The sequence below is a fragment of the Chlorocebus sabaeus genome, chromosome 12 (genome assembly GCF_047675955.1).
Source record: "Chlorocebus sabaeus isolate Y175 chromosome 12, mChlSab1.0.hap1, whole genome shotgun sequence".
Taxonomy (NCBI): domain Eukaryota; kingdom Metazoa; phylum Chordata; class Mammalia; order Primates; family Cercopithecidae; genus Chlorocebus; species Chlorocebus sabaeus.
Genome location: NC_132915.1, coordinates 28220462 through 28243002, shown reverse-complemented (window position 1 = coordinate 28243002; position 22541 = coordinate 28220462). Strand labels below are relative to the sequence as shown.

Here is a 22541-nt window from a genome sequence, read left to right as displayed (position 1 = left end):
CTGTGTTTGGCTTGTTGGCAAGGAGAGCTGGTCTGGGTGATGGTAATGTATCTGCCAAACTTCTGGCAGAAGTTTAAAGGGTGTCAAGGGACTGAAACTGGGAGTAGGTTCTGTTGGGGTCTAAGGATTAAAGGCAAACAGGCAAACCAAGTCAGTGCATGTGGGAGCTCCTGAAATAGGTTGACAGTAGTGAGAATGTGGGCTTTGTGAGTGGTTGTGATTTATGATGTTTTGTTGGTTGCTGTGGTGCTGGGCTGTCAATCCAAGCATTCGTTTTGCTAGACCAGTTCAGAAAAATTTTAGTTTGGTGCCTTGTCTTTAATTACTTTTTTTCCAGTGCCATCGTGTTGTGTTCAGATGACTTGCTCATGATTCTAGATCTTTATATTGAAATGCTTCCCCAAATTAAATTGAAATGTAAAATGTTAAGAGTTAAATAAGTGGTTACATCAACTGTCATGGGTCCTGTGCCATTTGTCTTATTAACCAGTGACTAATCAGATTTTTTGGTGCTTGGACTCCATGGCACTGAGGACATACATGTTAAATGGCAGATTCACAGCAAGACCACACAATTGTTCTTGTTTCAGTGGGAAAATGGAACTTGAATTCTAAGGAACAGGTATTTTGTTCTCCCACCCACCCACCATTCTCACTTCTTCCTTCGACATAATGGAATTGAAGTCCCAACCCTTCCTATCTTCTTTCTTGGGGAAGTGATGAGTTCCCAGCAGAAGCAATGGTGGTAGCCATTTTCATGCTAGCAGTGATAGTCAATCAGGTGTTTACCTTTCAGGCCTGTCTGTATATGTCCTAGAATATTAGTAAGAATTATGATACCTGTATATAGCACTTATCAGAAAGAATAGATTTTCTTTCATTTGTCCATTGATTGGTTGACTGATTCATTCAGTATTATTTACCACCACTTATGTTTTTGTGTTCTTGTTTCAGATTTTCTACCCCACTGGAGAAAAGCATTTTTTTTAAAATTTATTTTTGAGAGTATCAAAAGGCTGCATGTGAGGGGGATAAAAGGGCACAATGATGAAATGAGGACCAGTAATATTTTCTTGGGGAATTAAAAGACAAAACAGAGTGTGAAAGCAAAGAATTCTAGGGTGGGATTAGCACCTTTTGAAGTAAAAGTTCCTGCTTTCTTAGAAGTTTCTTCTCGTGAGGAAATAATTTGGTGAACTGCTCATATTTAAATGAAAACAACACACATACCTGCACAAATTCATTGTTAACATTTAGGAAAAATATGTGTTATTTCTGATAATTTAAAAAGAAACATCACATTTGATGAACATATTTAATTGTTAAGGAAATTTTTTTAAAGCATTAATAAAGCCTTTTTTTTCTTTTTTCTTTTTTTTTTTCTTTTTTGAGACAGAGTCTCACTCTGTCACCCAGGTTGGAGTGCGGTGGCGCTATCTCGGCTTACTGTGCAACCTCTGCCTCCTGGATTCAAGCAATTCTCCTGCCTCAGCCTCCTGAGTAGCTGGGATTATAGGTGTGTACCACCATGCCTGGCTAATTTCTGCATTTTTAGTAGAGGCAGGGTTTCACCATGTTGGCCAGGCTGGTCTCGAACTCCTGACCTCAAGTGATCCGCCCGCCTCAGCCTTCCAAAGTGCTGGGATTACAGATGTGAGTCACTGCGCCCAGTCAAAGCCTTTCTTGATTAGAATAATGCATGTGATGCCAGACAGATGTGACAGAGGCCAAACCCAGCTGGGAAGTTGCTTTATACCAACATCCACCTATGAGCATACTAAGAACTTGAGGTGAGATGGTGATATGGGTTAGGCTTTTTGTCCCCACCCAAATTTCATCTTGAATTGTAATCCCCATAATCCCTACATGTCAAGGGAGCGACCAGGTGGAGGTAATTGAATCTTGGTGGCATTTTCCCTCATCCTGTTCTTATGAGATCTGATGGTTTTATAAGGGGCTGTTCCCCATTCACTTGGCACATCTCCTTCCTGCTACCTTGTGAAGAAGGTGCCTTGCTTCCCCTTCACCTTCTGCCATGATTGTATGTCTCTCCAGCCACGCTGAACTGTGAGTCAATTAAACCTCTTTCTTTTATAAATTACCTGGTCTTGGGCAGTTCTTTCTAGCAGCATGAAAATGGACTAACACAAATGGCAAAGGTCAGGGACAGGTGTGAGGACTGAGAGTGGGACAATGAGGACAGTTACAGGCTAGATGGGGATGACAACTGCACGAAGGGAGAAGTGCTAAGCTGGAGTGATGGGCAGGAAGACAGAAAGATGGCCATAGTTCCCGATCTATTAAAAGTTTGTGAATTGACAAGTGCATTTGTTGAGGAGAGATGTATTGAATGTATTATACGTGTTGGGCACTGCTGTGGGCAGCTTTATAGACATGTTCTTATTTTGCTTTTATTTTTTTTGTTGTTCCTTTCAACAGCCATTTGAGGTATTACTCGTTTTTTATAAGTAAATAAGTGAGACCCAGTGAGTTTCAGTAATTTGCTCAAGAGTATTCATCCAGTAAGCCAATGGGCTGGAAATTAAACACACATTTATCTCATTCTGAGTTCATGTTTTTTATTCCATTTTATGCTTTAAATTTAGTTTTTCCATTTATCAAGGTTATGTATGCACATAGTTTAAAGGGTCAAATAATGCTGTAAGTCTGAAGAAGAAATCCTCAGTTCTTTATCCCATTTTCCAAACACAATCACTTCAACCAATTTCCAAAGGCAATCAGTCACTGAGGCATTGTAGACAATTAGGAAATCTTTCTCTTTTACATTTCACCTCTCTGCCCCAATACATACTTTTATAGTTCTTTTCTCAATCAAGTTCTATCATGATTTTGGTCAGAGCTATTTTCAATGCTTATTTTATTTTGACTATCCCCTTTCCTCTCCAGTAAAATATTTTATTTTTCTTCAAGTTAACAAAGGTGCTCCTTCTTCATTTGCTTCATTTTTCTGTGTATTATTGATTCAAATGTCAACCATCCTCTTATTGTTTAAGTTGCTTTTCCATATATTCAAGCACATCTGTTGGATATTCTATCACTTTCATCCTTCCTGGAGCCTTTTGACTTGCTCTATCTGGACTAGCCAGTCCAGTAGGCTCTGCATATGTTACTATCATCTTTGTCATCCTTTCACCATTATCCTGGGCGTTCCCTTAACCTCTCTTGAGTTGGATCCCTGTTTCCTAGATTCCATAGCTTCTTTTTTTCCCTAACTCCCCCCAAATTTTGGTGGAGCATCCTGTAGTAAATTTCTGAGAAAAGGGTATGTTAAAAACACATTTTAAAAATCTTATGTGTAAATTGCAAAAAAAAAAAAGTGAAAATATTTTTATCCTATTCAAACTTGATCAACATTTTTAGCTAAGTTGAAAATTTTGAAGGCATGGCTCCATAGAATTTTGGCTCTCCAGTGGAAAAATCTTTCAACCTTAAACTGTGGTTGAGATTTTTCTTCTGGGTCCAAAGGTGTGGTCAGAAAAAGGAATCAGGAGTTCTAAGTGACTTTTTTAAAAAAGGGATAATTTATATATGGTACCAGACCCAAATCTTAAATGTATAGATTGCTGAATTTTTATACATGTATACACCTGTGTAATCATTATCCAGATCAAGATACAGAACTTTTCCAGCAATCTACAAAGTTTCCTTATGCCTCTTCTCAGTCGATTCCTCTCTCTCCCTGCAGGAGTAACCATTGTTCTGATTTTTTTCTACCATAGGTTATTATGTGTTCTAGAACTTTTTTTTATATGGCATCATACAGCACATGCCCTTTTGTGTCTGGCTTCTTTCAGTCAATATAAGGTTGCTGCGATTCATCCATGTTTTATATGCATCAGTTGTCTGTTTCTTTCTATTGTTGAGCTTCATTCCACTTATGAATGTAGTATAATTTGTTCATCCATTCTTCTGTTATTAACATTTTGGTTCTTTCCAGTTTTGGGCCATTAGGAGCATGTGCTATGAACATTCTTGTCTATATTTTTTTGTGAACATATGCAAAGGTCATAGAATGGTATAAATTTAACTTTGTTAGAAACTGCTGATCATTTTCCATTGTGGTTGTACCATTTTCTAATTGTTTTTTTAAATAGACTCTTGTCAGTTCTATTTTGAGGCTCACTTTCATTCCAAAGAGTATCTGGTGCCACCATTTCTGAACATCTGGGGATTCTGAAGAGTAAATCCTGTTGAGTTTTGGCTTTCTTCATTGCTTTCGTGGGATTCACTTTTCTCAGGACCACTGAGTCAATTCATTCTTGTCCACCAACTTTCTACCTTCTAAAATTTTGTTGCTGTTCTCATGTTCTCTCTGTCCTTAAGGATTTCTGCATTAAAAATATTTTCTTTTCCTGTCATTTTGGTGAGTTTTCAGGAACTAGTAGAGCTAAATCCTTATGCTCAATTCACCATTTAAAACCTATTCACTTTTAAACTATTCTGCCTTCCCACAGTTATTGGAACTATTTATTTAAACCTGCACAGTAAGTTTAAGTCGCATCTAGAGATTGGAGCAGTGGGGAAGCAAGGAGCAAAATGAAAGTCCTTAGGCAGTAGGGAAAGGTCAGCCTATTTAAAGAATGAAATCTTATATCAAACAATACCAAGCTGTCATAGGCATAATTATTTAATGATACAGTGTGACAGGGATTATGAAGAAATCTTAGCAGGAAAGGATAGGCAAATTGAAGGTGATGTTGCTTCTTGATAGCCTCAGGTTCCCCAAACATTCTTTCATTGGGTCAGTTAATTGAGACCTGGAATGAACTGGGGGCACAATTACCAGAGATCAGAGCTGAGGCGAATTCAAAATACTGAACTGAAAAACATAATTCGTTTTGCATAAAGGCACCTGGTATAAGTATCATAAAATAGTCATGATTCAAATGAATAACAAAAAATAAGAAAAGCATAGAAGACTTAACTCATTGTGATGGTTAATACTGAGTGTCAACTTGATTGGATTGAAGGATGCAAAGTATCGATCCTGGGTGTGTCTGTGAGGGTGTTACCAAAGGAGATTAACATTTGAGTCAGTGGGCTGGGGAAGGCAGACCCACCTTTAATCTGGGTGGGCACCATCTAATCTCTGACAGTGAATAGAAAGCAGGCAGAAAAATGTGAAAAGGCTAGACTGGCCTAGCCTCCCAGCCCACATCTTTCTCCTGTGCTGGATGCTTCCTGCCCTTGAACATTGAACTCCAAGTTCTTCAGCTTTGGGGATCAGACTGGCTTCCTTGCTCCTCAGCTTGTAGACAGCCTATTGTGGGACCTTGTGATTGTGTGATTTAATACTACTTAATAACCCCCCTTTATATATTGATCTGTCCTGTTAGTTCTGCACATCTAGAGAACCCTGACCGATACGCCCGTGTCGTCAGTCCCTGTGAGAGCACTAGCTCTTTGGATCTTGGATTTTGCAATGTATCCTTGAATGGTTGGATTTTGCATCTTACTCTTAAAGACCACAGGGCAATGTGGGGCAAGCCCTCTAATTTTTGGTTTCCACCGCCTCTTACGGTCTAAAATACAAGTTCTAGAAAGACAGTTTGCTGTCAACTTTGTGTTTTTCTGTTTCTCGAGAGTAAGCCTCAATGATGCATTGGCTTTAGTAGAATTCAGGAGCAGTAATCCATAGTGTTCACTTCACTGGGCAAGTGATGATTAATTTGAAATGAGAACAATAGGAATGGGGCTTAATGAGCAGGAAGAAAATTAGGTTAAATATTAATATAAGGAAAAATTTTATAGAGAAGTTGGATCAGTCAAGCTCCCAGCAGGAAACAGATGGGACAATACAGTTACAATTGACAAGTGGTTAATAAAGGGACGACTCACAAAGGTATGTGCAGGGTATGGGGAATGATGAAACTGTTAACCTTTTCTAAGCCTGCAGGGAAGAGTGGGGGTGGTGGCAAGAATCTGGGAGTCAGAGTCATGTACAGAGAACCCCTGAGGCTTTCCTTTGAGGGACACAGCCAGCCTGAGGCTGCAGAGAAGGAACCAGGAGAAGAACTTCCCCAGCCTCACCCTCTTCCCTTCCTGTGGTCTTCTTTCCGTCCGGGGTCCCTGTTGGTTAGCTTCACTGGAGACCAGAGGGCAGAGGAGCCCCACTGAGCCAGTCTGCATAGCTCAGCCTTCCCCATGGGTAGAGTAAAGGGAGGGTAAGTGTGGAGAGAGGCTGTGGCAGGGCAAACAGGGAGATGCCCCACTTGCAGATGTCAGTGGTCCAGTGTAGAGCGAGTTCCTAAAGGAGGCTGCAGACATCATTCTTTTTGGACAAGTTTTGGAAATAATATAACTGCAGATTTATCTTACAATTTGAATGTCCCTTCCAGCTGCCATAAATTCAGGTGTCACAAGCAAAAGAATGAAATTCTGGTACCAAACCTAATGAAATGTGTTTTGTGAAATTCACTTTGTAATAACAAGCTGCTCCTGCAAAGAGGAAATTCCCATTAATAATAAAGCTGTGTACATTGTATTTTGCAGTTTATAAAGGACTTCCATATAAATAAGCTAACATGACTCTCCTAATAATCTTGTGAGGTAGGTGGGAAGATAGACCCACTTAATAGATGAGAAAAATCTCACAAAATTGGCCTAAGATATCACAGCAAACAAGTGGGAAAGCCTGAGTTTGAGCCAGGTCTCCAGATGTCAAATTCAGATTTGAGTTTCAAGAGAAACTCCGATCACCTGCAATGATTTTTTTTTTTTTAAGGCAAGAGTAATTTCTTATAAGAAATATAAGAAATTCTTCCCCTTCCCAGATGTTGCTGAGTCGTCTTTGTGACTATAATGTGCTTTGGCAGCTGATATTTTATTGTCACCAGTTTAAGGCGGATGCCATTTGATGAAGCTTGGGATATACATTTGGGTCTTGGAAGTGATCACATTTTAACCAGGTTAAAGCTAGAGGGGTCCATTCTGAAGGTCCCTGTAAACCCTGAGTTCTTTATGACTCCAATATTTTGTATCCTGGAAGATGATCCAACTTCTGAAAGAGCTATGTCTGATTTATGCCATAGTTGTCTGTGCTAGAGTAATTCAGGTGACCATTTGGCTAAGTTTGACCAGAGTTTTAATAACGTAATAGTAAAGTCATATGCAGGAATAAAGTTGAAGAACAGTGCATGGCGATTTTGTACGGAGTCTGTGTATACAAGTGAAACCCCAGATCTTCCTTCTGGGCTTTGCAGGAGCGGCATTCTAACGATTTGACTTTGACTTGCACTTGGCAGCCCCTCCAGTATAGGAGGGAAATGAAGCCTACCAGGCAGTGACTCCCTGGAGCATTCTCTCAGCTTGTTTGCCAATCAGACATTTTAGAAGTAGCCACATTCATTGTATGATCTCACAATCCTGCCTTGACTGCTGGATTTAGGATTTTCTTTTAAAAAACAAGGTAAGTATGATTTATATACAGTCCTGTTCCAGATTGCAAGTGTTCAGTTAGCTAAATTTTGACAATTTGAATACTGCATGTAACTACCACCCAGAACAAGAGGTGGAACATTTTTATCACCCCAGAACATTCTTTCATGTGTTTCCAGTCAATCTCCTCCCTCCCTGCCCTCCTCCCAAATAGGCAATTGCTCTTCTAATTTCTATCACTATAGGTTATTTTGTCTATTCCTTAACTTTAAGTAAGTGAAATCATACAGTATCTGGCTAATTTCACTCAATGCAGTTTTAAAACATTGATACATAATATATGGACATACGGGTTAAACGTGCTATTTCATTACATGGATAGCAACAAAATAATGATCATATAATGATCAAATCAGGGTATTTAGGATATCCTTCACCTTGAGTGTTTATCATTTCTATGTATTGGGGGACATTTCAAGACTTCTAGCTGTTTCAAAATATACAATATATTTTTGTTAACTACAGTCACCCTACTCTGCTTTCAAACATTAGAACTTATTCCTTCTATCTAATTGTATGTTTGTATCCATTAACCAACCTCTCTTCCTTGATCCTATCCCCCACACCCCACATGCACCCATCTCAGTCTCTGGTGACTATAATTCTACTCTCTATCTCCGTGAGATTAACTGTTTAAGCGCCCACATGTGAATGAGAACATGCAATATTTATCTTTCTGTGCCTGACTTATTTCCCTTAACATGAGGGCCTCCAGTTCCATTCAGGTTGCTGCGAATGACAGGATTTCATTCTTTTTTATGACCAATTAAACCTTTCAATATGTATATATACCATATATTACCATATATTCTTGATTCATTCATCTGCTGATGGGCACTTAGGTGGCTTCCATAGCTTAGCTATTGTGAATAGTACTGCAATAAACATACACACACACATATATATGTGTATATATATGTGTGTGTATATATATATTTGTAGCTACTGTAAATGGGATTGCCTTCTTTATTTCTTTCTCAGCTCATTTGTTATTGGTGTATATAAATGCTACTGATTTTCTAAATGTTGATTTTGTATCCTGAAACTTTACTGAATTTATTTATCAGATTTAAGAGTCTTTTGGGGGAGTCTTTAGATTTTTCTAGCTATAAGATTATGTCATCTGCAAAGAGGAACAATTTGACTTCCTCTGCACTAATTTGGATGCCTTTTATTTCTTTCTCTTTCTTGATTGCTCTGGGTAGGACTTCTACTACTACTTTAAGTAGTAAAAATGGGCATCCTTTTCTTGTTCCAGTTCTTAGAGGAAAGGCTTTCAGCTTTTCCTCATTCAATGTGGTGTTAGCTGTGGGTTTTTCATTTATGGTCTTTATTATGTTGAGGTATGTTTCTTCTATGCCTAGTCTGTTGAAGGGATGTTAAATTTGAAGATCATGTGCTTTCTGTCCTTCATTGTCATGATGTGATGTATCACATTTATTGATTTGGGTATGTTGAACTATCCTTGCATGAATGGGATAAATTCCACTTGATCATGATGTATATCTTTTTGATGTGCTGTTGGATTCAGTTTGCTAGCATTTTATTGAGGATTTTTGTGTCTATGTTCATCAGGGACATTGGATATTTTCTTTTCTTTGTTGTGTCCTTGTCTGGTGTTGGTATTAGGATAATGCTAGCTTTGTAAATGTGTTAGGGAGAATTCCCTCTCCTTCAATTTTTTGGAGTAGCTTGAGGAGAATTGGTGTTAGTTCTTCTTTATAAGTTTGGTAGAATTTGGCAGTGGCTTCATAAATTATTTGCAGTTCTTCTGCATGGGACATTTATATTTAATTTTTAAAAAACTGACAAACAATTTTCTTTTTTTTTCTTTTATTCTACTTTAAGTTCTGGGATACATGTGCAGAACATGCAGGTTTGTTACATAGGTATACATGTGCCATGGTGGTTTGCTGCACCCATCAACCCTCATCTACATTAGGTATTTCTCCTAATGCTCTCCCTTTTCTAGCCCCCCCAGCCCCGGCAGGCCCTGATGTGTGAAGTTGCCCTCCCTGTGTCCATGTGTTCTCATTGTTCAACTCCCACTTGTGAGTGAGAACATGTGGTGTTTGGTTTTCTATTCCTGTGTTAGTTTGCTGAGAATGATGGTTTCCAGCTTCGTCCATGTCCCTGCAAAGGACATGAACTCATCCTTTTTTATGGCTGCATAGTATTCTGTGATGTGTATGTGCCAAATTTTCTTTATCCAGTCTGTCATTGATAGGCATTTGGGTTGGTTCCAAGTCTTTGGTATTGTGAATAGTGCTGCAGTAAACATACGTGTGTGTGTGTCTTTATAGTAGAATGATTTATAATCCTTTGGGTATATACTCAGTAATGGGATTGCTGGGTCAAATGGAATTTCTGGTTCTAGATCCTTGAGGAATCACCACACTGTCTTCCACAATGGTTGAACTAATTTACACTTCCACCAACAGTGTAAAAGCGTTCCTATTTCTCCACATTCTCTCCAGCATTTATTGTTTCTTGACTTTTTAATGATCGCCATTCTAACTGGCATGAGATGGTATCTCATTGTGGTTTTGATTTGCATTTCTCTAATGACCAGTGATGATGAGCTTTTTTTTTTTAATATGACAAAAATTTTCTAAAGTGGTTGTGCCATCTTATACTTGCACAAGCAGTGTCTGAGAGTCCAAGTGTTCCTCATTCTCACCAACACTTGGTTTTGTCAGTCTTTTACATTTTAACCATTCTAGGTGGTGTGAAATGGTATCTCATTTGGTTTTTACTTTGTACTTGTGACAACTAATTATGTTGAACACCTTTTCATGTGCTTTTTGGCTAGTCTTATATTTTTTGTGTGTCTGTATGAAATGTCTATTTAAGTCTTTTGCCCCAATTTTTAATTGGGTTGCTTGTCTCTTTATTATTGATTTGAGGAGTTACTTGTATATTCTGGACACAAGTTGTTTGTTGAATGTATGCATGAAAATATTTTCTACCGGTCTGTAGCTTGCCTACTATGGATTTTCCTAACTATGTCCTTCGGTGGGCTGGCTTTAAGATTTTAGTGAAGAGATTTTGGGTTTGGTGTTAGGAGTAATGGGCCCTCACCCATTTTATAGCAGATGATGTTAATTTTTATTGGCGTGCTGATGGGCATTATAACCACACTTTCTTTTCAAGGCATTGTACATTGTCTTAAAAGAAAACTTCCAAAGGAAAACTCAAGACTTTTCCATAGTAACAGTGACTGTGTTATTGGGTATAAAGATTCCAGATATATTAGATCTCTCTGAGTAGCAACTGCTAGTGTGTAATAGAAGCCCATGTGGGAAGATCAAGCCCTGTCCTTTGCCAATTATGTATTCTCCTTTTCCAAGAAACTGTGGCATAATCATAAATGATACAGTGCAGGAGGGGACATATTCTGTATGCTGCTCAAGTCAAGTCCAATAGACACTGAGGAATCCAGCCTGGGAAACAGTAACAACAGCAGCTTCCATTAGTATTTTCCCCAAAATCTGATGGCAGGCTGTATCCAAATTAACAATAAAAGGAAAGAAGCCAAACTTCTCTTGGAGAGAAGAAGGAATTCCCCCTAGGTAAAGTGGCATCATGTAATATTAAACATTGACTCAAAATGGGTCTTTGGAAATGCTTTCAAGCTTGACTTGGAATAACAATAAAGAACAAGGTTTCTCCCTTAGTGCTCATATGTGAACTCATTTACCAGCCAACTCTGACATATCAGCTACCTGAATTGACGTGTGGTTCTAACACTGATAATTATTTCCTCTAATCTTTTGTATTTGCAATAAGATTTGATTTTCTTAATAATCATAGCTCTCAAGTTGAAAAGCCTACATAATCTCTAACTTATACTAAGTAAATACTGGCTTCTCAGTTGACTACTATCAATTTTTTAATTATTCGGCGTGATAGTTGTAATAATTAACTTTAGAGAAAAGCACATGGAAAATCTTTGTGTACGTATTCTTTAGTACCTAAAGTGTTCAGAACTGAAAAAAGGACCCATCTTTATGTCCATTTGCATACTGTGATTTCTGGATAATAAAGGCTCTGAGCTCTTTGATGTACCTGGGTTTCACTTATATTCCAGAGTTCTCCATTTGTTTATTTGCTGCTGATCCCACAAAACTAAAAGAAAAAAAATAAGAGTGGCTCAAGGAGGAAATAGCTAGGGCTTAGCGTAATGTGGTGGATGAAAGATAAGGGAGTAAGAATTATTTTCAAAGAGGAAAAAATAAGGACTTGAGGTTATTGAGAAGACTTAAGAGTCAATGGCATCCCTCAGCACAATTTTAACAACTCTAAAATGTGAAAAAAAAGTTTGTCACATTAAAAACATGGTTCTGATCTTTTTTAAAAAAATTTAGTCTTGGAAGAGAATATGAGTTTTTAAAATTAGATAAAACTTGTCTGAATTTAGCTGTTATCTTTTACTAACTGTCCATTCTCTTGCCATTTCAGGTAAACCTCTTTGTGCTGCTCTCTGTGGTTTGTGTCCTCTTAAATCTAGCTGGATTTATCCTAGGCTGCCAAGGGGCCCAGTTTGTGTCCAGTGTCCCCAGGTGTGATCTGGTAAGCAGTCTTAAAACATCACCGGGCATCTAGGCAGACCCTGGCTTGTCAGGTGTTCCTGGCAAGACTTGCAACATTCAGCACCAGGCAACTGTCCTGAAGTGAAACCTGAAATGGGTAAAAGGAAGTGGGAAAACAAAACAAAGAGCTGCCTGCTGATTATTTCACCCAGGTTGTCGATTACTTTTTCCAAAGCAGGGACCAGCCAGCAAAACCCTGGAACCATAGTGATATAATGCATCATTAGTTAGTGAATAGATGGATCAGGTGTCCACAAGCAATCAGTCTCTGTCCTCATCTAAAGAGAAAAAAAATGGATATTTGGATATTGCCAGAATATAGGTCAACAGTCTTTTATCTGAAACCTTTGGAGGCCAGGTGTGTGTCAGCATTTAGAGTTTTTCCAATTTTAGAAGGTTAAATATTTTGCATATACTATTTATTATATAGCATGCCAGTGGAGTCTGGGACAGCAGGCTGTTATCATGACTTCTGGTTTTCAGACCTTTTTGGATTTCAGCATTGTGAGTAAGAGGTTGTGGACTTGTACCATCTCTGAACTTAAAAGAAAAAACTTTTATTGTAAAATACACATAGCATGAAATTTACCATCTTAACCATTTTTAAGTCTACAGTTCAGTAGAGGTAAGTATATTCACATTGTTATACAACCAATTTCTAGAACTCTTTTCATTTTGCAAAACTGAAAGTCTATGCATTTTAAACAACAACAGCTCCCCATCCTCCAGCCCCTGGTAACCACCACTTCACATTCCCTTTCTATGAATTTGAGTACCCTAGGTACCTCATACAAGTAGGATAATACATTGTTTGTCTTTTTGTGACTGGATTATTTCACTTAGCATCATCTCCTCAAGGTTCATCATGTTGCAGCATGTGTTAGAATTCCCTTCCTTTTTAAGACTGTGTAATATTCCATTGTATGTACATGATACCTTTTGTTTATCCATTAATCTGTGATGGATATTTAGGTTGGCCCCTACTCTTGGTTATTGTGAATAACATTGCAATAAACATGGGCATGCAAATATGTCTCTGAGATCCTGGTTTTAATTCTTTGGGATATGTAACCAGAAGTGATCATTTGGTAATTCTATTTGAAATTTTTTGAGGAAGCTTTGTATCGGTTTTCATAGCAACTGCACCATTTAATATTTCCACCAACAGTGCACACGGGTTCCAATTTCCACACATCTTCAGTGACAGTTGTTATTTTCTGCTTTTTTGTTTTTTAAAGTGGCCATTCTAATGAGTATAAGGTGATACCTCATTTGGTTTCGATTTGCATTTTCCTTATTAGTGATGTTGATAGTCTCTTCATATGCCTGCTGGCTATTTGTATGTTTTCATTAAAGGAAGAACGTCTATACGAGTCTTTTGCCCATTTTAAAATTGAGTTATTTGTTTTTTTGTTATTGAGTTGTAGAAGTTCTTTATATATTCTGTATATCAGAATATGGTTTGCACTAAGTCTATTTTTAATAAATTTTTTTTCTACCACAAAACCAACTCTGTGATTATTTCTGATGATATAATTATAAAAGTTTGGGCAAGCCATGAAAGTATAAGGCAGAACTTAAATATCATTTGAATTCCCACTATCCCTGGATAACAGTTTGGCCATGTGTTAAGCATCTCTTTATGCACAAAAATGCACATAGTCAACAGGATCATGCTATAAGTGTTGTTTTCCTTTGGGGAAATTATTGACAAATGAAACCTTTTCAGGCAAGGAGTTGTTCTTTCCTCTTTCCCGCTCTGCCCCTATCTGTCGCCCCAAATCCTTAGTAACAGGCTGGGGAATTATATTTCTTAATGTTTTCATGGTCATGTAATATTACATAAATATGTATGGGGTGGGGTTGTTCATGAGTTTTTAAAAATGGGCATATTGTATGTACTTCCCTGCATCCTGTTTTTATCACTTAAAGATGTATCACTTAGAGAAGATTAAATACAGACTAACACCCTTAATTTCTTCTACCAAGTTAGTTCCTTATTTTGTTATTGCCTGCTGTGGCTTGGATTTTGACCAATAGACATAGTGCTGCCATTAATACCATTCTGTATATTCTCAAGGAGATTTTAGTTCTAAGCGGAGTAGGTTCCCAGGACAAGGAATTGTTCTCAGCAGTATCTTGTCTCCTGCCTGTCTCATTTATTATTACAAATTCAACCATTTTATTGTTCTATCCATTGTTTTTAAATTGGGGTAAAAGTTATAGTGAAAAACACAACTCTTAAGTGTGCAGTTCATTATAGTTTTGACCAATGTATACATTTATTTTGACAAATGTATACATCATGTTATATGCCAATCTCTATACTGCAAACAAAATATTGTTTGTTATACTCCAAACAGTATTTCTATCACCTTAAAAAGTTCTTTAGTTTCTCTTTTCAGGCAGTCTCTACTCTCTCATAGGCAACCACTGTTCCTATTTCTTTCACCATAGGTTAGTTTTGCCTGTCCTTGAACTTCATATAGATGGAGTCACATGGTTTGAACATTTTTGTATCTGACTTACTTTGCTCAGTAATGTGCTTGAACTTCATCCATATTTTTATATTGTATCTGCTGTTTCTTTTTTTCAGGACACTATTTCATTTTATAAAAATACCAGAATTGTTTTTTGTTTTTTTTTTGTTCTCCTGTTGATGGACATTTAGACTGTTTCCGGTTTGGGGGTATTATGAACAAAGCTGCTGTGAGCATTGTTGTTTTGGGGAGGCACTTTTCATTTCTCTTGAGTGAATACCTAGGCATGGAGTTGCTGGATCATGTGGTGCTGAAGAATTTTCCAAAGTGGTTGGGGACGTATTTTTAATTTAAAATGGATAGTCAGTTCCTTCATTAAAGGGCTTAAACTCCCCAGTGACTGGTGAGTTTCTACTAGTGGCTCTCCACATCTCCACCAGCAAAGAGAGTTTCTCTCTCTTTAAACTTTTGCCAGTCTGATGAGGCCAAAGGGAGAGCTTGCTGTCACTTTAATTTGTAGTTCCCTGAGTGCTAAAGATGGCATCATCGTTTTTAAAAAAGCTCTCCAGAAAATTCGAATGTGCTGGTAGGGTTAAGAATGCTACTGTTGAAAGGCGATGGGGGGAAGACAAGGATCTGACCTCTTCAGGCAATAGCATCAAGAATGCGGGGTGGATTTTCATTATTTAGGATCGGGGAGACTTCTACAGATTTGTTTGTGGATAGGCTAAAGTGACTGATGAGAAGCGAGAGTAAGTTTTTAGAAATATTGGGCAGAGATGGGATTAAGAATGGAGGTGAAGGTATTAGATTCTGCAAGGATCAGGAATAGGGGAGCAGGAATACACAATACACAGTTGCCTGGAATCGTTTTGTACAGAGTCTGAGGGCTTCTTTGTATCTAGTGGGAAAATTAGTTGGTATTCATGATCATTTGTATAATGAGTAAACTTTCAAATAGGTTTGTTTAAAGGGATTAAATTTCACCCATCTGGAAAATTTTGCCATCCAGACTGGCTCACTGCAGAGGTTCTAGGTAGCTGAAGTTTCTGAAGAGCTGGACATCTATGTTATATGGATAAAGCACTCACATGGGTGCAGCCCACATAGGCCTGGTTTCCCACTTAACTAAATGCTTTGTATCAAGAATGGACTTGTTTGGGAAGGGAGTACTTTGTAAGATGATACCTAGTATTGTCTGAGAGAGAGAGAGAGAGCTTTCAGGTTAAGAGCTTGAGGCTTGCACCAAGTGCAAAAAATGAAAATCAGAGTGCATCGTGTTGGAAAAAGAAAGTGAGTTTGGTTCCTTTTGGGGAAGAGTGGGACTCGTGTACATGAGCAGAATGGAGGCTGATACTTCGTCTCATTTAGCTGCTTATTTGTTAGTACTAAACAGGATTAGTGTAAAAACAGGAAGTTCTCAGCTGGAGACTTTAAAGGATAAAGGAGGAATATTAAAATTCCCTTTGTTTTGGGAAAGCCACCGAAATGTAGGTTTTGGTTGTTACCATGCCATACCCTAGCCCATCCTGACCGAGAGAGGCATTGCCTGACACAGAACCCTGCCATAACCTCATTCTACAGGATCGGTGCTCCATGGTGGAGCCGGCGTGGTTTTCTTAATAATTAAAGTATTTTTCTACCTTTCCTCCATTAAGGTGGACTTAGGTGAAGGCAAGATTTGCTTCTGTTGTGAAGAATTTCAACCAGCCAAGTGCACAGACAAAGAAAATGCCTTGAAACTCTTTCCAGTTCAGCCCTGTAGTGCTGTTCACCTTCTACTTAAGGTACCTTGAACAGATTCCCACCCCCACGGTCAATACACCATGGAGCCCCCAAAGAAGGCAAAATTACTTGAACTATTCCTGTTCTGTTACCTGCTTCAAACAGTTAAGCTGCTGAAAGCACATGTGAGTGACCCCAGAGACAGAATTGAATGCAGAAAGAACCACAGATCATTGTGTGTGTTAAATTATGTATGGACAGCCTTCTTTGTGCTGAAGAACTATAAGATAGTAAAAAATGGAAAGGAGCCTGACTATATATATGTATATGTATACACACACACATATGCATACGTACATATGTATACATACACACATATATACGGTGTAGCTGTTAGCAAAACCTTTAAGTTGCACACTCATGTGTCACTGTTCTGATGCTCATTTGTTTGCTTACATGGGTCATATGCACCACTGAGTACTACCAGTCTGCAACACATAGACTAAGGAGAGAGATTGGCCAGAAAGTATGGGGGAATTGAAGCACCTTAGCTCTTGTTTAATAAGCAACAACTATAATAAGCAAAAGAGATTAAACAAATGGATGATCCCAGTTGAAGAGAAGTACAAAATTAGCCTTCATCAGGGAGTTGCATAAAATTTGTGCCCTGACTTAAGGAACATTAGCTCAGTGAGTGACAACATCGGCTGGTGAACCCTGAGGCATGGCTTTTAGAGAGTCCACTTCCACTGGTTTTCTTTAGATATTTGTTTTGGGTTTCATTTTGGTGGGGAGGAAGAGTCTCCAAGCAAAGAGAGAACTGTTCCAAGCTACCAGCTCTGGGTTGTGTGGGATGTAGAAATGGCCTGCTTTCCGTGGCTTCTGCATTTTTGGTAGCTGAGTCACCCCCAAACTTTCTGAGCCAGGACTTAGCTTGGGGAAAGCCCCACTAAAGGAGCCAGGACTGTACTATCAGAAGTGTTTGGAATGGCTTTTGCTATTTTGAGATGTGTGTTTAGTGGTGAGAAGTCCTATTTCCACTCTGGCTGGGCCAGCCCCTGCAGCGTCCTCTTTGTGTGCATGGGGCCGCACAGCCAATTGCTCTTGAAATAGAATCAGTGGCCACAATTTAAGCAGTGCGCTGTGCTGGTGGGAGGCTGTGGGAGGGAGGAGGCTGGGAATTGCTATCCCTGGGGAAATCAGCCTCAGAAGAGAAACTCACTGCTCTCCTGGAAGGAATGTTTCCCGACAGTATTCTGATGCTTGCAAAAAGAAATACTGTCATACCAGGGCGTTCTGTGACAGGGAGCTTCTAAGAAAAGTTTTTGGAATTAAGAAGTGAGCATTATTGCATGAGGGTCATAATAATAGCCAGCATTTATGTGGGTGCTTTCCACGAGCCAGACACCACCTAAATCCTTTACATGCAGCCTCTCCTGAGAATTGTCTTATGGAGGCAGCATTATTATTATTTTTAAGATTTTCTACATGATATTCTGGTGATGTGTGTTGAAGGACTTAGTGGTGCCCTTGTTTCCTTGCCCCAGAAAGTCCTCTTTGCCCTGTGTGCCTTGAATGCCCTGACCACCACCGTCTGCTTGGTGGCCGCCGCCCTCCGCTACCTCCAGATATTCGCAACCAGGAGATCCTGCATCGTAAGTCATGGCCATGTTTTCGCTGAGCCAGCCCATGGACCCCTTCGTGTCCTCCACTGTCTCTCTCCCCGTGCCTTTGTCATGAAGACTCTTCACTAACCGAGCTGCTGTTTAATTAGGATGAATCCCAGATTTCTGCTGAAGAAGTGGAGGATCATGGACACATCCCGGACCCTGATGATTTTGTGCCGCCTGTGCCTCCCCCTTCCTATTTTGCCACATTTTACTCGTGCACACCCCGGATGAACCGCAGGTATCGTTCCTGAGTTCCCCTGCAGTCTGAGTGGGGTGCTGTAGGTTCTGAAGACTGAAGTATCTCCAGAACTCACAGCATGAGATCTCACTTTGCTTTGAAAAAGAAAAAGAAAAATTGTTCCCGACTTAAGGAACATTATTAGCCCATTGAGTGACAAAATCAGCTAGTGAACCCCGAGGTATGGCTTTTAGAGAGTCCACTTCTGCCAGCCTTCTTTAGAAAACTGAAAAACAATTGTGCTGTTTTTCAGGGGTTTCTATTCTCTCTGTCACTCTCTCTGTTTTCTGTCTTACTTTGTCTGTCTCTTTTTGTCTGATAAAACAGATGGATCCAAAGAAAAGTTAAACTTTGACCTAAAGGTAGACATTTTCAATTTCAATTAGCTTTCTAAGGGAAAATGACACCCAGGGAGATAACAGCTGTAATTTGACATGATTTAGAGTCGCTGTTGCCTTGGAAACACTCCCAGTTAGGCCAAATCGATGTTTCATTGTAATACCATCAGCAGGTCTCAACAATCATGAAATTCTTCCTAGCCATTAAAAAGAGATTAATTATTAATTGTCTTTCCCTGGTCTAGAAAAAATAGATACTGTACTTACTTTCCTTTTCAAATTTCAAACTCAAAATTTTGACCTTCTTAAATATCAAGGATTTTTATTGGTACATTGAAGTGCCATATACATTTGTCTGATTGTTAGCAACTTCTAGAAACAAATCTTTTTTTAAAGAATGACTTCATTTATTCATTCAACAAACATAGAATCCTCTGTGCTAGGTTACTGGAATTCAAAATGAGCTAGACCTGCTTCCTCCCCTACCATTAAGGAGCTCACAGTCTAGGTCATTAAAATGTGTTGGAAGGATCACAGTAGTATTCAAAAGAGGGACTTTGGGTGCACAGAGAAGGTCCACCTCACCCAGAGTGGCGAGGCAGTCAAAGATGGCTTCCTGGAAGAAGTAACGTTAAGCTGAGTTTAAAGGATAAGCAAACCTCTGTTGAACTTTCTGAAAGAGAATCTCTCAATTCCACAGAAATACTAGTGTCTTTGGCTTCATATTCAGAGGGCCAGAAATTTCTATTTTTTTAATCCCTGTAGTACATGTAGAGACTTATCAAACCAAGTTGGTGCTGAGCTTGAGGTTTTTAGAGAAGTATTTTCTAATGTCCAGGGTGACTGTATGTGACTTTGAGATGGGTCACCAGTGGGGCTGCCACCCAGACACTGTTAGTATTCTTTTCAGTGACTTAGCTGCTGACTTGTCCCTTAGAGTTATACCTGAACCCTACCTCTATACTCTCCCCAGCTTACTTGCCCAGGCAGTGGCAGAGATGACCGCAAAGCTGGAGGGGGTATCAGCTGGGTGACAGGTGGCTTGGCTAGGCCTGTGGGACAGCTTGGCCTCTCTGGTGTTCAGGGAGTGGCCTCTACTGGAATTTCAAAGCCTCAGGGGCTGGGATGACTTCCCTAATCTTTCAGGAAATGAGCCAAGAATGACAGAGGATGAAGAGATACAGCAGCAAAACACATGTTCTTTCTGTACCTGAGGACACATTTGCGAAAATCTTAGCACTGTCTCAGGCTGTCTGTAGAGGGTACATTGGAGGACAGTAAAAATGACTGATATTTCTTGGTGGGGATGAGAAATACCCTCTCCAATAAGAGGAATTCTTTGACGCTGAGGTTGCAGATGAGCACTCTGTTGACCTAGGAGGAGGCAACAGACAGATTTAGTTTCTGCAGTGGCAGAAGGGGAAAGTGACTCATGTGGGTTTAGGAGCTGAGCCATCCAGCAGTGTGCTCTGAGCACTCCCGACCTTCCTGTCTCCTCGCTTTCCTTTCTCTTCTCTGCTTCACTGTAATAGTGCTCATCACTGCAGATATTTCCATTCTTTAAGATCTAGGTACATCCTCGGATTTGTCTCTGAGTCTTGAGACAACCTCTGGCCAAATCTAGGTTGGAAGAAAACAGACAAGCTCCTCATCAAGGGCTTTATCATTCAGAACTTTCTAGAAAGAAGGCAGAAGGAGGGAGTTAAATCTAAACAGTCTTGTGAGAAAGAAGACATTGCCCAGTCTAAAACGTGCCCAGAGCCCTATAATCATATTGCCAGTGGGCAAACACCTTAATTTTTGGAAATTTTACCAATATCAGAGTGTAGTCCACGTTCCTTTTCAAAAGGGCTGAATTTATTCACATTTAAATACATGTCCTATCAAAAATATTTTAAAATGTGACCAACTTTGCTAGATTCACAGTATAAATAAACTTTATAGACACTAATGGTTTAACCTCAGCTGGTAATTTTCTTTCTCATAAGCAGGCAGGCAAGAATATTCACGAATGTTTTTGTTACTATTTCTGCGATCAGTTTTATCCAGAGTTTTCACACAACAGAGGCTCCCCATTTCCTGTAAGGTATTATGACCTCTCAGAAGAGGTTGATTTAACTTCTATAAATACAACCACTTCATGCGTTGGCATCTCCTTGAGAAAAGGCTTCTCGAGTTACTATCATAAACGGAAGCCTGATTGCAGTTGAGGTTTCTGTCCAAAGATGAATTCGCCACTTTGTGAATTGATTTGTGATACAGGAGGGGCTGTGCACCCCACCTCCACTACTCCGGGGTGTCTCTGTTCTCAGAAGTTGGCTTGAACCAGGAATCAAGGAGTCTCCAAGCTATTTCTTGAACATGGACCTGGTTTTTACTCTGGCGATGTACCCTATTAAAGAAAACTGAGGACTGAGGGGGTCTTGGGCATTGACATGGTGGACATGGGCATTTCTTAAAGCAGAGTCCCCCTCAAACCCCACTCATTTCCTTTCCTAAGAATTTCCAAACCCAAACTCAAGCGGAGTCCGGTAGTGCTGGGGTTGAGTCTGTGCTCAGCTCTAGGGAGTGGGCGAGAGGGCCCCACTCCGCGAGCAGCAACCCTGTACTCAGTCACAGGGCACAGTTTTCCAGTACAGGAGGAGGAGGATTCTCTGGTCAATGGTGTATTCGCTGCTGCATTCCCCCTGAGTAAGTCTTCAGGGCCTATTTGTAGCCTGAAAGCAGAACATGCGTTGCATTTCCATCTTCAGTGCTCCTGAGCCTGCACCAGTGAAGGCTTCCTGGGGACTTGGTGATGAATTCGAAAGAGCTCAAGCTCTAGAGTCACTGCAGAGGGTGACCCAGGATGAGTCTGTCACCATTTCTGAGCCTCAGTTTCCTCATTCACCTTTGTTTTCATGTGGCTGCGGGGAGTATCGTTATGAGAGAATGGACTTAAGAAGCTTTCTGAAAAGAGCATCTTAGACTGGGCTTTCCCAGTGTTGGTTCGGGGTTTTAAAATGCTCTCAGTATGTGTCCTGCTCTTAAGAAACACTTAGCTCTTAACCTTAGCCTGACCTTATTAGGCAACTGTCTTCTGAAGACCCTCATTCTTAATAAAAATTTGATCAACTTTCCCAGTAGAACAGGGCTTTAATTTCAATCACCATTATCCATTTGCTTTTGCAGTGGTGCTCCATCTTGGTGGTGCATTGGAATCCCGTAGGAGCGCTAACAACGGGCAGATTCCTGGGCCCCACCATAGGCGATGAGAGCAGAATTTCTAGAAGTGAGGCCTGGGCCATCCAGAGTTTTAGAACCTCCCAAGGTGATTCTACCCACCTTGCCAGGACTGAGAGCCATGGGGATCCGGGGAAAGAAACAGTAGTCAAAAAACACACAAAAACCAACCTGCCAGTATGGAGCAGACCTATTTTCCTCCACAGACCCTCGTTAACACAAATGAAGTAAAACAAGAAATTGCTTAATTGGAAAGGAACTTTTCTTCTGTGTCAACTCTAGCAGCATCTTCCTTCAAAGTGAGGCTTTTATGGGCATTATCAAAACTACCATAGAAGCTGTTTATTTTGTGGTCAACTTGGATAAAGTATGCCTCCTCTTTCCCAAGCTATTCTTCTGGAAGAAATTCTACAATAGTTTAGGATCTAAAACAGGGCCTGTTCCTCTGACCTCTTGGCCCTCAGCAAGCCCTCTTCTCTCTCTGGACACATAGGTACCCATTGCGTTGGGACTGCCAAACAGGGACCATCAGAGCTAAGAAACAGGTAACAAAGCTGGGGATAGAAACTTTCCAGGCAGGGGACACAGCAGCAAAGAAATACAGGTGTCATTTGTTAGAGAGAAAAAGTCAAGTGTTTGTAAGTGCTAGGAAGATGGCTTATGTGGGCTATGCTCATTAAAGATGGAAGGCTGGCCCTCTAGAGAGGATAGAAGTCCATAGGTCTCATCGATGAAAACAAATTGCACTGTTCATTTGCCAGGAAAGAATCTTCACTCTTAGATCCAAGAAGGGTCTGGCTTCTCAGAGTCACTCAGCA

General features: G+C 39.8%; 1 protein-coding gene across 1 annotated transcript in view; it reads left to right on the top strand.

Annotated features, from left to right (window-relative positions):
- ENTREP1 (endosomal transmembrane epsin interactor 1) overlaps window positions 1-22541 on the top strand; it is a 66692-nt gene that overhangs the window by 34255 nt on the left and 9896 nt on the right. The window contains exons 3-6 of the mRNA XM_007969440.3: window positions 11920-12030; window positions 16189-16317; window positions 17803-17910; window positions 18030-18163. Of these exons, the coding sequence (XP_007967631.3) occupies window positions 11920-12030; window positions 16189-16317; window positions 17803-17910; window positions 18030-18163 (482 nt within the window). The remainder of the gene's footprint in view (window positions 1-11919; window positions 12031-16188; window positions 16318-17802; window positions 17911-18029; window positions 18164-22541) is intronic.